Source organism: Mesoplodon mirus (assembly GCF_964341445.2).
Source record: "Mesoplodon mirus genome assembly, chromosome: 6".
NCBI classification, from domain to species: Eukaryota; Metazoa; Chordata; class Mammalia; order Artiodactyla; family Ziphiidae; genus Mesoplodon; species Mesoplodon mirus.
Genome location: NC_138982.1, coordinates 138,953,695 through 138,968,194, shown reverse-complemented (window position 1 = coordinate 138,968,194; position 14,500 = coordinate 138,953,695). Strand labels below are relative to the sequence as shown.

The window sequence follows — 14,500 nt, the reverse complement described above, 5'->3', positions numbered from 1 at the left end:
AATTTGTGAAAATCACTTCATTTCCCCATTGGCCATGTGCACGTGCCTAATACCATGCCAGACGTTTAGCAAGTGCTCAGTTAATGTTTTTTGAATCAGTGATTGTAAACTTATATTCCAGACCTGGGTCAAGATACTGGCAAGATCCTTCTCCCCGGCTGATCCAATGAAGTGTCCTGAGAGTGGCTTTTTCCTGGGGCGTGCGTGGATAGACTCTAGCTATGTGCCTTGTTTTTGAGTTTCGTTATCATATAGGAGATGGATAGCCACAAAATTGAATCTATAAGCAAGTGGACAAAATCACCTCTCCGAATCTCACTTTCTTCACCAGACAATAAGGGGGTCTGAGGTTTTCCGATCTGTATGGGAAAGGTGTGGAAACGTGCGATTTTACTCGGGATTGTCAGGGGCACCCTCCTAGCAGGTGGGAGCAGTTACGTGGTTCTCAAGGAGGCCTCAGAGTTCGGCGAGGGGGATGAGGGCTGCCCTGGAATGTAGGTCGTGCAGCGCAGAGAGTGCCCTGAGCTGAGCTGTGTGACAAACCAGAGGGTTGATGGATTGTCTTTTCTGTTCTCTTTAGCCATCCACTTGCACGACTCCGCTCTGAAGGAACTTAAGGATCAGGCCTCAGACGCGCCAGCCCAGCTCCTGGAGCCCCAGCCTGAATCTTCTGTTGAGAGCAAGCCTGAGCTGGAGGCTATGGAGCATGTTGGCAGAGAGGACCGCCAGGTTCTGGGTTCCGCACTCACGCAGGGGCAAGGCGGTGCCCTTGGCGGCGAGCCTGCCGGGGAGAGCAACAGAGGCGTGGGCTCCGTCGAGCGCTGTCACCTCCATCTTTCTAGCTGCCACGAGTGTTTGGAGCTTGAGAACAGCACCATCGAATCCGTCAAGTTTGCCTCTGCAGAGAACATTCCAGATCTTCCCTACGACTACAGCAGTGGTTTGGAGGGTATTGCGTATGACCTCTGCCCCAAGAGAGAACAGAGGAGGGTCAACCTCACGGGAAAGGCACCCAACATCCTTCTCTACGTGGGGTCCGACTCCCAGGACGCGCTGGGCCGGCTCCAGCAGGTCCGGTCAGCTCTGGCCGACTGCGTGGACACCAACTGCTACACTCTGTACCACCTGCCACTGGAAAGTGCTCTCAGGGACCCGTGGCCAGACAACTGCCTGTTGGTGGTCATTGCCACGAGGGAGTCCGTCCCTGAGGACCTGTCCCGGAGGTTCATGGCCTATCTTTCTCAGGGAGGGAAGGTACTGGGCCTGTCATCGCCCTTCACGCTTGCTGGCTTCCAGGTGACCAGGAAGGCCCCACTGCAGGACACAGTCCAGAGCTTGGTTTTCTGCAAGGCGGACAGGAGCCAGGTGAGGCTCAGCGTCCTGAGCAGCGGCTGCGTTTTCGAGGGGGGCCCCGGGGAGCCGCTCAGCCTTGGCAAGCTCCAGGGCCACCTGGACAACGAGGACGAGGACAGGCTGATTGTGCAAGTGCCTTTCGGAACATGTGGAGGAGAAGCTGTTCTTTGCCAGGTACGCAGGCCGGCATCCGTGTCAGGATCTTTGGGTCTCTTTGATTGGATACGCTCTCGAAGAATGTACTTTGAAAGGTTGGAGAGTCTGTGTGCTGGGGGGGTGCTTCTGACTTTCGGCTGGGAATTTTTGCTGATGGTGAGTAGCAGGCTTTCCTGTGGATATCCTGTTTCACCGAAATACTTGTGATGGAGGAATGAGGCAGAAGATATTATGGCTAATTAAAGATTGATGGTTAACCAAGAATTAGCCAAAATTTGTTTCTTGTCTTGATCTATACACTGGTGATACTCTTTCTAAAATCCATCAGTCCCCACTCTCTTGCCTCAAAGCACACTTTAGTTAATGTAATCGAACTGTTATTTAATGAAGGGAATTGAGTGCCTTGGGGTGGTAATTCCAAGCAGTAGTAACTGTCATATTAAAATATTGTCAGGGGTTTGTGTGAATGCTCACCAACTGCTGGGACAGTGAGTGTTGAAAACACCTTTAGATCCTCAATTCCTTTATGATTTGTCAGTCTTAAAATTTAAGTGCTGAGAACAGTTTCAAATAAGAGAATATTGAAATGATTTAGATTTATAGCAAATTAATGTATAGGTAAGAAAAAATGGAAACAGAGATAAAAGGAAAACTTTACTTCCCTTCCCGTGCTAAGGGGGCTCCTTTGGTTCATCTGCTGTTTCTTGCGCCCCCATCCCCCGCATTCTTTTTCTTTTGAGCTTGTTGTTTGTTTAAGCAAATGGTAGCAGGATAGACTACTTCAGAATTCCTGATCATTTACTGCAAATCTTTTAATGCCTTTGGGCAAAAGTTTTTTTTTCCTATTTGAATATTTACTTATTTAGCTGCTCTGGGTCTTAGTTGTGGCATGCAGGATCTTTTAGTTGTGGCATGCGGGATATAGTTCCCTGATCAGGGATTGAACCTGGGCCCCCTGAATTGGGAGTGCGGAGTCTTAACCACTGGACCACCAGGGAAGTCCCTGATGATCTGATGAGAAGACTAAGTAGATGTGGATATCTTGCCCAGAATGGTTCCCAGGATGAGCGTAACAGATTTTGTTTTGTTATAGGGATCTTTTTATTGAGTTAGGGAATTGTTTCCTTTTTTTTTTTTTTTTTTTTTTGGGTATGGTTTCATTTCATATGCTGTGCGTCTCTCCAGCCCTCCTAGAAATTGTCTCTTGGGTTTTCTGACCAAATATTCTTTAAGGGGGCATGAACATGTTCGCAGATGAACGCATAGAACGCAAGCAGGTTTCATGTGGGCTGCAAACTACTGGATTATTTTTTGGAGGCCTAATAAAGCTCCTCTTATCTTTTTGTCTGCAAATATGGTAACTATAGTAACTCAGAAAATCCACTTAAAAACCTGACTTCCTAGAGCTGCATTTCAGCTTTCAGCAGTGAATTTTACCACCCCTGTGCACAGACTTGTACTAGAAAATTGATTCGGCACTGTTGGCGATCCATTTTTCCGAGTTACATAGCAAATCTGCTTGCTGTACCATTTAAATTGACCCCGTTACCGTCATAAAATTTGATACGCGTGCATTGCCCTAGGATAAAAGGCAACATGATGTAGCCTCAGAAATCAGATGCAGGGGATTAGAATGTCATTTTTGATTTTAAATGACTTCCAGTCTCTGTGTGACAGGGTCACTGTTTTCTCCTCAGGGCTGTGTCACTACCATACCTTGCTGCCGAGATCAACCAATAAATATTAGCACAGGCTGGTTAGTTTCCTCTTTCCCTGTTCAATTTCATAGTCTTCATTTTTATAATAAACGGGGCAATGATGTAACCCAGTAAGAGGAGGACTTCAAGGACAAACCACAGCTGCTCAATAGGTGGTGGTCTCACAGCCAGGGGGCTGACACTGAGACCTTAGGCAAGGCATTCATTGTTGTACAGAAAAAGGAAATTTTTTTTTTTTTGCGGTACGTGGGCCTCTCACTGTTGGGGCCTCTCCCGTTGCGGAGCACAGGCTCTGGACATGTCGCAGGCCCAGCGTCCACGGCTCACGGGCCTAGCTGCTCCGCAGGATGTGGGATCTTCCCGGACCGGGGCACAAACCGGTGTCCCCTGCATCGGCAGGTGGACTCTCAACCACTGCGCCACCAGGGAAGCCCTAGAAAAAGGAAATTTTGATGGACTGTTCTGCTGATCAGATTTGCAGGGAAAGTTTAAGGCTGTGGGTTAATGCTGACATTCGATTTATCACATGGACCAGGAGTTTGGCATGAAGTTGTGCAAATAGAGCCGGTGAAATGGATTTGAAATATTTTGTGTTCTTATTTAGCTTAGCACATAGCAGACGCGGTTCTGCTTTTATAGCAGAGTTTCTCAACCATGGCACTGTTGAGATTTCGGACCGGTTCCTTCTTTGTTGTGGGGTCGTTAGCAGCACTGCCTGCTAGATGCCAGTAGCACCCACCGTCCCGTCTGTGACTGGAGACGTTTTTAGTTTGGGCTTTGGGGCTTGTCTAAATGCCTTAACTTTAGACGAAGCCAAGTTACAGAAATGGGCCCATCACTATGGCAACAGCATCACAGCCAGAGGACCAGGAGGGTGGGTGCGGCATGCACACGCACTGGTGGCTGTTTTGAGATGCAGAGCCAGACGGCCTCTCTTCTCGCTGCTGTTGTAGAAGCACCTAACCTTGAAACCGACAATCGCGCTTCGCCCACAATGTCGACAGCTGTGCTTTCTCTCACCTCCTGGAATCCGGAGCCCCGCTCGGAGGGGGAGCTCTCCTTTTCGTCCTCGGCATCTCGCACTTGTGACAGGGACTTCCATAGCACCCCACCCTGAGTGTACTTGCTCAGCCCAGGGAGTACATTGCCATTAACCACACTCGCGCCCCTCCTTGGGCCCAGCTGGGGACAGAACTTGGCTCGTTTGATTTCTGCCACCTGTAAGAGGTAATCTCCGGACAGTCACGTGCTCAGGTGAATTAAACGTGACCCGTTGCCATGCCGACCGTCCGTCCCAGCACTGGCTTTGACCCCTGGAGATGAGAGGCACACATTTTGGGTAAGAATGCGCGGTAGAAGGAGACACAGTAGGATTCATATACCTTAAAGGAGTTCGCTTTTCTGCCTCCTTCCTTTTCTAGGGCTGTTTAGAGGACAGACTCCCCTGCTGCTCGTGGGCAAGAGGCTCGGCGGTGGGTGAAGCAGGCAGCCCTCAGCTGGCCCGCTGGAATGTGGGGACTCTGCTGGACAGTCCTCCGCAAACTTTTCAGATTGGCTCCAACTTTCAACAAGTGGATTGTTTTAGACAGTATATTTGGGCAGTGTTTTTGTTTTGGTTATGGCTTGAGTGGGAATTGAGAGATTTTTAAGTTGCCTGAAGGCTGGCACTATACTTTTTAAAATTAATTAATTTATTTATTTATTAATTTTTGGCTGCATTAGGTCTTTGGTGCTGCACGCGGGCTTTTCTTTAGTTGTGTCGAGCGGGGGCTACTCTTCGTTGCGGTGCGTGGGCTTCTCATTGCGGTGGCTTCTCTTGTTGTGGAGCACGGGCTCTAGGCGTGCAGACTTCAGTAGTTGTGGCTCACAGGCTGTAGGGCGCAGGCTCAGTAGTTGTGCACGGGCTTAGTTGCTCCACGGCATGTGGGATCTTCCCGGACCAGGGCTCAAACCCCTGTCCTCTGCATTGGCAGGCGGATTCTTAACCACTGCGCCACCAGGGAAGCCCCTAGCACTATACTTTTCATTTTATTATAACGTTCTTATAACTTCAGCCGGGTGCTCTGCAGGCAGTAGAATCCCACAGCTGACCCCTGGCAAAAGCAAAATAAAATAAAGCATGGTCAGATTGCCCTTCTGAGTACTGAGTATTCTGGCATCCTCCAGGCTCTAATGCCCAGTTAAAATCTCATCTCAACAGAGCCAGAAGTTCTAGTACATTCCTTCATACCAAAACACAGACCATTGATAGGAAGGTTCTAGTTTGAGTCAGCTAGAAGTTCCGGTATGTTGGGATCTTAGTTCCCTGACCAGGGATTGAACCCACGCCCCCTGCAGGGGAAGTGTGGAGTCTTAACCACTGGACTGCCAGGGAAGTCCCAGAACTACTTTCATTTTAACTGTACAACAAAGCCTGAACTAAATACATGAAATTCCAAGTCTTATCAGGTGAAGGAGGGAGGTGGGACAGCCCTTTCTGGAGTCCGCCAAACCCTACTCCTCTATTTGTATTCCTGCAAACACCCTTAAAGCGGTGACTGAGGCCACTCCCGTCCCCAGGAGTTATGACCAGTAGGTGGAATAGAAGCTTCGAGCCTGACTCACTGTGCCTCCCCCAGTTCAGCAGCAACTGTACTTGGGTCCTCAGCACAACCATGTTCCTAAACGTTTGTCGTATAACCGAGTTAATTGACTTGCCCAAGGTCCCGTGACTGTTTAGCGATAAGATTCGGGACCTGGAAAGTTACTATCCGGGGTCATTTCCACCAGATCTTTTCAGCCACGATTTTAATGGGCTCCCTCGAATCTTTTTATTGCTTGTTGTTCCTTACCAAATATTCAGGTTCCAGGTTTATATACTGTTGATGATTAGAAGGATTCATGTTCAAGTTTTCAGAAAAAGTAGTAAAGCCACTGCTTTTCTTTATGTCGCTAAGTGCCCCTGATTTACATCACGGTGTCTTTTTCCCTCAGGTGCACCTGGAACTACCTCCCAGCTCACCAGTAGTGCAAACACCAGAGGATTTTAACCTGCTCAAATCAAGCAATTTTAAAAGATATGAAGTCCTTAAGGAGATCCTGACGACGCTTGGCCTAAGCTGTGACGCAAAACACGTTCCTGCCTTAACGCCTCTTTACCTGCTGTCTGCGGCTGAGGTGAGTGTGTGCTCGGCTGGGAAGGGACCTCCTCAGGTGCCCTCCGTCAGAACGGTGACCCTTCCCTCAGTCGTTGCCTTGCAGTGGGTTTCAATTTTGTTTTCTGTTGTGATTGTCCATTTCTATTTTGACTTCAGGTTTTGAAACCGCCTTAAAGTTGTCCAAGTATAACTAATTTCTTTGGTGTTTTATATAAGGGAGGGAGGGAAGAACATAGGAGTTCAGAGGGAGTTATGTCTTAAAGTTCTGTGGCCCTTTCCACTTGAGGGGGGAAAAGGTCACTCTTTTATGTGTCAAGAGTGTATTTGGAAACCGCAGTTTATTCAGTTGGGATTAAAAGCCTTCGCTTTGATTTGGGCCTTCCTCAGTGAATCTTTGGATGGGGAAATCACAACTTTTGTTTCTTTTGTGCTGAAGTCTGCCATCTTGTGGCAAAAGGGGCTCTGGATTTCAGTTGATATCTTTTACTTTTGTCTAAAGGGAAAATGTCATGGAGTTGGGAATGTATTCAGGAATTTTCCTGGCCTTTTGTCTGCATTTGATGCCTGCGGCTGCTACCTGGTTGGGCAGGTTGCCACATTCTCCAGGTGTGTCTTCTCAATAATCTTTTTGCTTTGCCAAGCTGTCAATTTCTTGTTGATTGTGGCAAATTATTTTGTGGGACTATCTCTGTTTGTCTCCCCTAAATGGGGAAATTTGTGAGTTTAGTGACATAACTATATAGTTTCAGCAAATACCTAATAGTCCAGGTGACTATAAACACCAAACTTCCCTGCTTTGCTGGAAAAGAACAAATTATACCCTCTATCTGAACTGTTTTAAAAGAGGAGGAATTCTCTTTTGGGTTATTCTCTGTCCCTTGGCAAACTTACTTTTCAGAAGAGACTAGAGCTATGAGTTCTCTGGGTGGGATGTGCTCACTTGGGGAAGACAGATATAGAATCTGAGAGCATTTAGGATTTGGATACCTTACAGAATTATTTGAGGACTAGATGAAATCGTATATATAGAAGTTCTGTGTAAATTGTATTATTTAAACCTTAGTGCAGGGACTTCCCTGGTGGCACAGTGGCTAAGAATCCGCCTGCCAATGCAGGGGACACGGGTTCAATCCCTGGTCCGGGAATATCCCACATGCCACGAAGCAACTAAGCCCCGTGCGCCACAACTACTGAGCCTGCGCTCTGGAGCCTGTGAGCCACAACTACTGAGCCCACATGCCACAACTACTGAAGCCCGTGCACCTAGAGCCCGTGCTCTGCAACAGGAGAAGCCACTGCAATGAGAAGACCGCACACCGTAACGAAGAGTAGCCCTCGCTCGCCGCAACTAGAGAAAGCCAGTGCACAGCAACAAAGACCCAACACAGCCACAAACAAACAAACAAACAAACAAAAAAACCCATTAAACACCTTAGTGCAATTATTATTATTATGTTACTGGTGTTGCTGGGAGATTGAATAAGTTAAAAGTGTATAATGTGCCTAATAAGTGCCTGGTGCCTGGTCTAAAAAGACTAGGTAATTTTTTTTTTGTAAATTTATTTATTTTATTTTACTTATTTTATCTTTGGCTATGTTGGGTCTTCGTTGCTGCACGTGGGCTTTTCTCTGGTTGCGGTGAGCGGGGGCTACTCTTCGTTGCTGTGCGCAGGCTTCTCATTGCGGTGGCTTCTCTTGTTGCGGAGCACGGGTTCTAGGCGCACGGGCTTCAGTAGCTGTGGCACATGGGCTCTAGAGCACAGGCTCAGTAGTTGTGGCACACGGGCTTAGTTGCTCTGCGGCGTGTGGGATCTTCCCGGCCCAGTGCTCAAACCCGTGTCGCCTGCATTGGCAGGCGGATTCTTAACCACTGCGCCACCAGGGAATCCCTAAGTAATGTTTTTAATTAAAAAAAATTAAAAGTATAGCAATGGATGATTTTTTTCATAGTCATTGCATTTTCATTACACAGTTTTTTGAGCCAGTCTGCCCTCTTCTTCTTCTTTTTTTAAAATTTTATTTTATTTATTTATTTATTTATTTTTGGCTGCGTTGGGTCTTTGTTGCTGCAAGCGGGCTTTCTGTAGTTGCAGCGAGCAGGGGCTACTCTTCGTTGTGGTGCACAGGCTTCTCATTGCAGTGGCTTCTCTTGTTGTTGCGGAGCACAGGTTCTAGGCACATGGGCTTCAGTAGTTGTGGCTTGCGGGCTCTAGAGCTCAGGCTCAGTAGTTGTGGCACATGGGCTTAGTTGCTTCGTGGCATGTGGGATCTTCCCGGACTAGGGCTCGAACCCGTGTTCGCTGCATTGGCAGGCGGATTCTTAACCACTGTGCCACCAGGGAAGCCCTGCCCTCTTCTTAATGGGTGTTCTTGGGGATTAATGGTATGACTTTTGTTTGCACCTTCATCTCAGGCCCCAAAGCTCCACATCATTTATCTCTGTTTTATGTGTTAATAGAAGGAGAAGCAACAGCTCTGTTCTGTGATTTATTAAAAAGTATCAAAATAAAGCCAGTCCTCAGAGCTTCAACACTTAAAGAGGACCCATTTATAGACCCCCCCCCACCTTGGAGGGATGGGGCATAGCCTTTGGGGTGAGGGTTTCTGGTCCCTAGGGGAGGTGGCTGTCCCTCTCCTAGACCTTCTCTCTCCCTCCTTTCCTGAGCGTGGAGGGCTGAGGCTGGACTTGTGCAGGGTGCCTGCCTGCTCCGAAGTCAGGGAGCGAGCTAGACCCAGGCTTGCCCCTGGCAGTGCTCCCTGACCTTTCCCGTGAGCTCTTGTGATCATGCTGGTCTTGGGACTTGGGCCTCCTGACTCTTGGCCGTCGCAGTGGAGAGGAAAGAGTGACCTGCTCTCTTGTGACTGTCCCGTGAGCAGAGGTTTGGAATTCTAGGTTTTTCCATCTTCTTTAGAATGGGCATAACCTGAAATACCTAAGGCTTTGTATTGTGTGTCTGTGTATATTACAATATACAGTAGATGCTTCCTATTTTTGTCCTCTGGCTCTTTAAACTGCCTGGGGGTGGGAGGATACATTTTCTCCTATTCATTGGTAACCCCCATTCACAAACCATGGGAATGCAAAGCTTGAACAATATTAAAGCAAATATTTATTCTATATACACATACACAAACACTCCACACAGACCCCAAGCCGACCAAGCCCTTTATTGTATAAAAACTTGGGAAAAGAGTAATTTTGAGCGATGTTCACTTCTCATTTCGGGCCCTTCACTTGGTCTGGTTGATCTTAGGTATCTGTCCTGTGGACTACTTTCCCTCCCAACTGCTTCTCTTTGAATTCTGCTTTACTTTGGGAGCCCAAGGAACTGAGTGCGTGAATGAAGGTATGATTGTTACATATGTGTATCCTTATTTCTTAATGTTAATTAACTCCTCTTAGAAGACCCTGAATCTGCTGTAGAAGGAAGTGCAAGAATTCAGGGTTTCGGGCTTCCCTGGTGGCGCAGTGGTTGAGAGTCCGCCGGCCGATGCAGGGGACACGGGTTCATGCCCCCGTCCGGGAAGATCCCACATGCCGCGGAGCGGCTGGGCCCGTGAGCCATGGCCGCTGAGCCTGTGCGTCCGGAGCCTGTGCTCCGCAACGGGAGAGGCCACAACAGTGAGAGGCCGACGTACTGCAAAAAAAAAAAAAAAAAAAAAAAAGAATCCAGGGTTTCAGAAGTGTGTTTTCCTGGAGTACAAGTGCTCTGAAGGATTACTGTGCAGGTGTAAAGGTGGCTACTCACCAACTGTGCTGGTCTTTCTGGAGGCAGCTGGGCGAGTCCTCCTCGTCTTTCTGATGCCGAGACATTTTGGAATACCTTCTCGTCATTGTGCTGGTGGCTGAGTATTATAGATACGGATGACAGATTGGGAATGGAATTGGATCATACTCTCTATTCTGAGCCTTCTTGATAGATCTTCTTGCTTCCCATGGAATTAAGTTCCACGGCGAGGATCCTGGCATCCCGTCACCTGTTACATACGGCCCATCTTTAGGTTTCTCACCTACCTTTTGGATTAGATGCCTGTGCTGGCTGTTTGTTTTCTTTCTTTTTTTTTTTTCTCACATCTTTATTGGAGTATAATTACAATGTTGTGTTAGTTTCTGCTGTATAACAAAGTGAGTCAGCTATACATATACATATATCCCCATATCCCCTCCCTCTTCGGTCTCCCTCCCAGCCTCCCTATCCCACCCCTCTAGGTGGTCACAAAGCACCGAGCTGATCTCCCTGTGCTATGCAGCTGCTTCCCACTAGCTATCTATTTTATGTTTGGTAGTGTATATATGTCCATGCCACTCTCATTTCATCCCAGCTTACCCTCCCTCCCCCCGCCCCCACCCTGTGTCCTCAAGTCCATTCTCTACGTCTGCGTCTTTATTCCTGTCCTGCCCCTAGGTTCTCCAGAATCATTTTTTTTATTCCATATATATGTGTTAGCATATGGTATTTGTTTTTCTCTTTCTGACTTACTTCACTCTGTGTGACAGATTCTAGGTCCATCCACCTCCCTGGCTCTCTGCTTCTTGCTTCCTGTAAAATACTCTGTGCTATTGAGGATGAGATCTCTCACCACACGGTGTCGCTGCTGAGCCAGGCTGCCTAGTGAGCAGGCAGAATTATATCCTAGAACTATGAAGTAGCTCTTCAGAGATTTGCTTTTTTTTCTCTCTACATCAGTTTTGCATAGTATAATTTAGTAATTTTCCATTATATCGGTGGCACTTTTTCTGGGCCTGTAGAAATTATTTCATAGTCACAGTTAATAATATTCATCTTTCATTAAACATTTACTGTGTACTAGGTACTATTATAGGATGGACTGTGGAAGAACAAAATAAACACACTAGTTATCTAAATAGTTTTACTGCATACCAGCTGTGTTTATACAGTTTGGTGCCTGGAGACTCGCTCTTTATACCAAAGCGCACAGAAGATTTATGAGGCATCTATGTGCTTCCATATTACAGTGACATAAATGGAAAAAAGATAGCATGTGATCCAAGTAGAAAAAAAAACATTCACCCAAAGTACAGTCAGCCCTTGGCATTTGCTGGAGGTGTGATTCTGAGACCTTCGTTGACACCCAGGCACCACAGTAGCATGTGATTTCGCTATAAAATCCAGTCACGTGTGACTTCATGAGTGTCACCATGCATGACACCATGGGGAAACAAGGCCCCACTGAGGTGCAGATGCTGGGTGGCCCAGCTGGACTTCTCTGACCGAGGTCTCCCCATTTAATCGAATCTCCCAGGGGCAGGATTGAAATTCAGACCTCCACAAAATTACGATACGTTGTAAACCATCAAATGCATGAGCACACATACACCACACGCATATGTCCATAGAAAAAAGACTGGAAGGAAATACGGTATGTATGGGGGGTATATTTCAACAAGCTCTGAATATCTGATTTCCTATCTATTCCACTGTGGTCTGGGTTTCCTTTGGTGAGATTCAGGCTCAAGTTTTAGCAAAATGTCAGCAGTCTATGGTGACACATCAGCCTCATTTACGAAAAGGAGATACTAAAACAGTGAGAGTATTTTTATTCTAAGCTCTTTTACAAGTTCATGTTTTATGTTTTTTTTTTGTTTGTTTGTTTGTTTTTTTATGAAATGAGCTCTCTGAGAAATGTACCTCATCCCTGCAGTTTTCTTCTAAGTGTATTCGTTTTGGAGCAAACTGCAGTCACTCTCACAGGAGTCCCGTTTGATGTCAGGAGGCATCACTTTAAACCTTCTGATGCCATGGACAGGTCCATCTGTCTCGTCAAAAGTTGGATGCTGGGCTTCCCTGGTGGCGCAGTGGTTGAGAGTCCGCCTGCCGACGCAGGGGACGCGGGTTCGTGCCCCGGTCCGGGAAGATCCCACATGCTGTGGAGTGGCTGGGCCCGTGAGCCATGGCCGCTGAGCCTGCGCTTCCAGAGCCTGTGCTCCATGGCGGGAGAGGCCACAACAGTGAGAGGCCCGCGTACCGCAAAAAAAAAAAAAAAAGTTGGATGCTAAGTGCATAACTTACACAAGGAAGTGTATGTAACCTTTGTTGATTCGCCTAACCATAAAGTCTTGTTGCTATTTTGTAGCAACAAAATAGCATTAAATCTTGTAGACTTAATGGTGATTTTAAGTCTACATTAATGGTGATTTTAATAAAATCAGCATTAAATCTTGTAGACTTAATGGTGATTTTATTAAATTTTAAAAATTTCTTTGTATTTTCCAAATACTCTGTTATGAACATGTATTAATTTTATAATGAGCAAAACCAGTTATTAAAACTTAAAAAACAAATTACTGTATGTCATTGGACTTTGAAGGCATCCCATAAATGGTCAAAATTTGAATGTTAAAAGGCAAGGACCCTCGTGTAGATATTGATATTTTATTTAATATTTGACACCTATATTAATTATTTTAAGAGCGTTGGCTTTGTTAGTAAATGGCTTTACTCTGGCTACGACTATTAGGTTTACTTTTGAGCCCTCAGGTCGGCATGTGTGCGTCTCAGGGCCTCAACCGTCCATTCGCTCCCATGGCTGGAAGGTGGCTACTGGTGGTTGTTCCTAATTCTAGCGTCCCCACCCCTGCTTGGATGTAGCACTTTCTTGACTATCGAACTATTTTGAACCATTTGTCAAAGGAGACCATGTATGTATGCTGACATCTCCGGGGTGAGCGCTTTCAAACAGATAACTTCCTTTCCGGAGGTGTGACTAGAGCCAGAGACTTAAGAGCCACTCAGGGGCCCCAGGGTCTGTGGAGCGGGATTGCTGGGCGGCCACTACTCCCTCCCCCCATCGGTGGTGACCATAAGTTAGGAAGGATACACCTTTCCTGCGGGGCACACCGGCGTGTTTGTGAGCGACGCTGATTTTATAGAAAAGCCACAGTTCTTTCCCTGGCAGAACCTAAAGTCCAGTCGGTCCAGAACGTCACCCTCTTGTTTCCGTTTCTCTGGGCTCTGTTGCTATTTTTATCTCAGCCAGGGAAATGACAGAAAGAAGGAGGCTGGGCAGTGGAGTCACAGGGGTTTGTGCCGAGAGGGGCAGCTGGTGGATTTGGACAGACTAGGACAGAGTCGAGGCCCCCCTCCGCCCCACCCACTGCCAGCGGGTCCCTTTCCACCCCCCTGGGGCAGGAGGAGGGGCCGCTGTGCACAGCCCTCCGCTGAGGTCCGCAGCGGGGAGGACTGGGCCTGCCCTCTTATCCTGGGGTATCGCCGCTTGGGTCTGGGGGACACGGGCTTCTTTCTGAAGCAGTAAAGCTGGGATTCTTTTGGGCGTTCCTCACAGCTCGTAGCTAGTGGCATGGAGGCGACCTGAGCATCCGAAGCCAGCAGGACATAGGCAGGAATCCTGCCAGAGGGTGTGTGGTTCCTTTGCCTCGGGGTCAAATGGAACCGTAATAAGAAGTGACAACTGGGTTTGTTATTAAAGAAACTGGGCAGAAATCACTACGTTGTGCGTGTGTGTGATTTTGGTGGTGTGGGACTGTGGGGCGGATCATGTATGCTTCAAAACAAAACCTGGTGCAACATTTCATTTTGAGTCAACCCCAAATTATTTGTTGTGAAACTTTTCCCTCCCTGCCCAAACAGGTTTTTTGTTTGTTTGTTTGTTTCCAGGGAGGATTTTTTTAAATTTCAATTTAATTTTATTTTATTTTATATAGCAGGTTCTTATTAGAAAGCGGGGGTTGGTGGTGGTGGTGGGATGAACTGGGAGATTGGGACTGACATGTATACACTGATATGTATAAAATAGATAACTAACCAAACAGGTATTGTTGATAAGGATAGTTTTTTTTCTTTGTCTTTTTTTTTTTTTTTTTTTTTCTTTTGCAGTACACGGGCCTCCCCACTGTTGTGGCCTCTCCCGTTGCGGAGCACAGGCTCCGGACGCGCAGGCTCAGCGGCCATGGCTCACGGGCCCAGCCGCTCCGCGGCATATGGGATCTTCCCGGACCGGGACACGAACCCGTGTCCCCTGCATGGGCAGGCGGACTCTCAACCACTGCGCCATCAGGGAAGCCCCGATAAGGATAGTTTTGATATTTGCAAATGTATTGTCCCTTCCCCCTAGGGAATTACTTTTTCGATGTTGGTTGCTTTATGAAGAAACTTA

General features: G+C 47.2%; 1 protein-coding gene across 2 annotated transcripts in view; it reads left to right on the top strand.

Annotated features, from left to right (window-relative positions):
* The window catches only part of HLCS (holocarboxylase synthetase), a 186,674-nt gene that overhangs the window by 20,997 nt on the left and 151,177 nt on the right, over positions 1-14,500 (top strand). For both annotated transcript variants that reach the window (XM_082625222.1, XM_082625221.1), the window contains 2 exons: positions 581-1,527; positions 6,201-6,383. In XM_082625222.1, the coding sequence (XP_082481348.1) occupies positions 581-1,527; positions 6,201-6,383 (1,130 nt within the window). The remainder of the gene's footprint in view (positions 1-580; positions 1,528-6,200; positions 6,384-14,500) is intronic.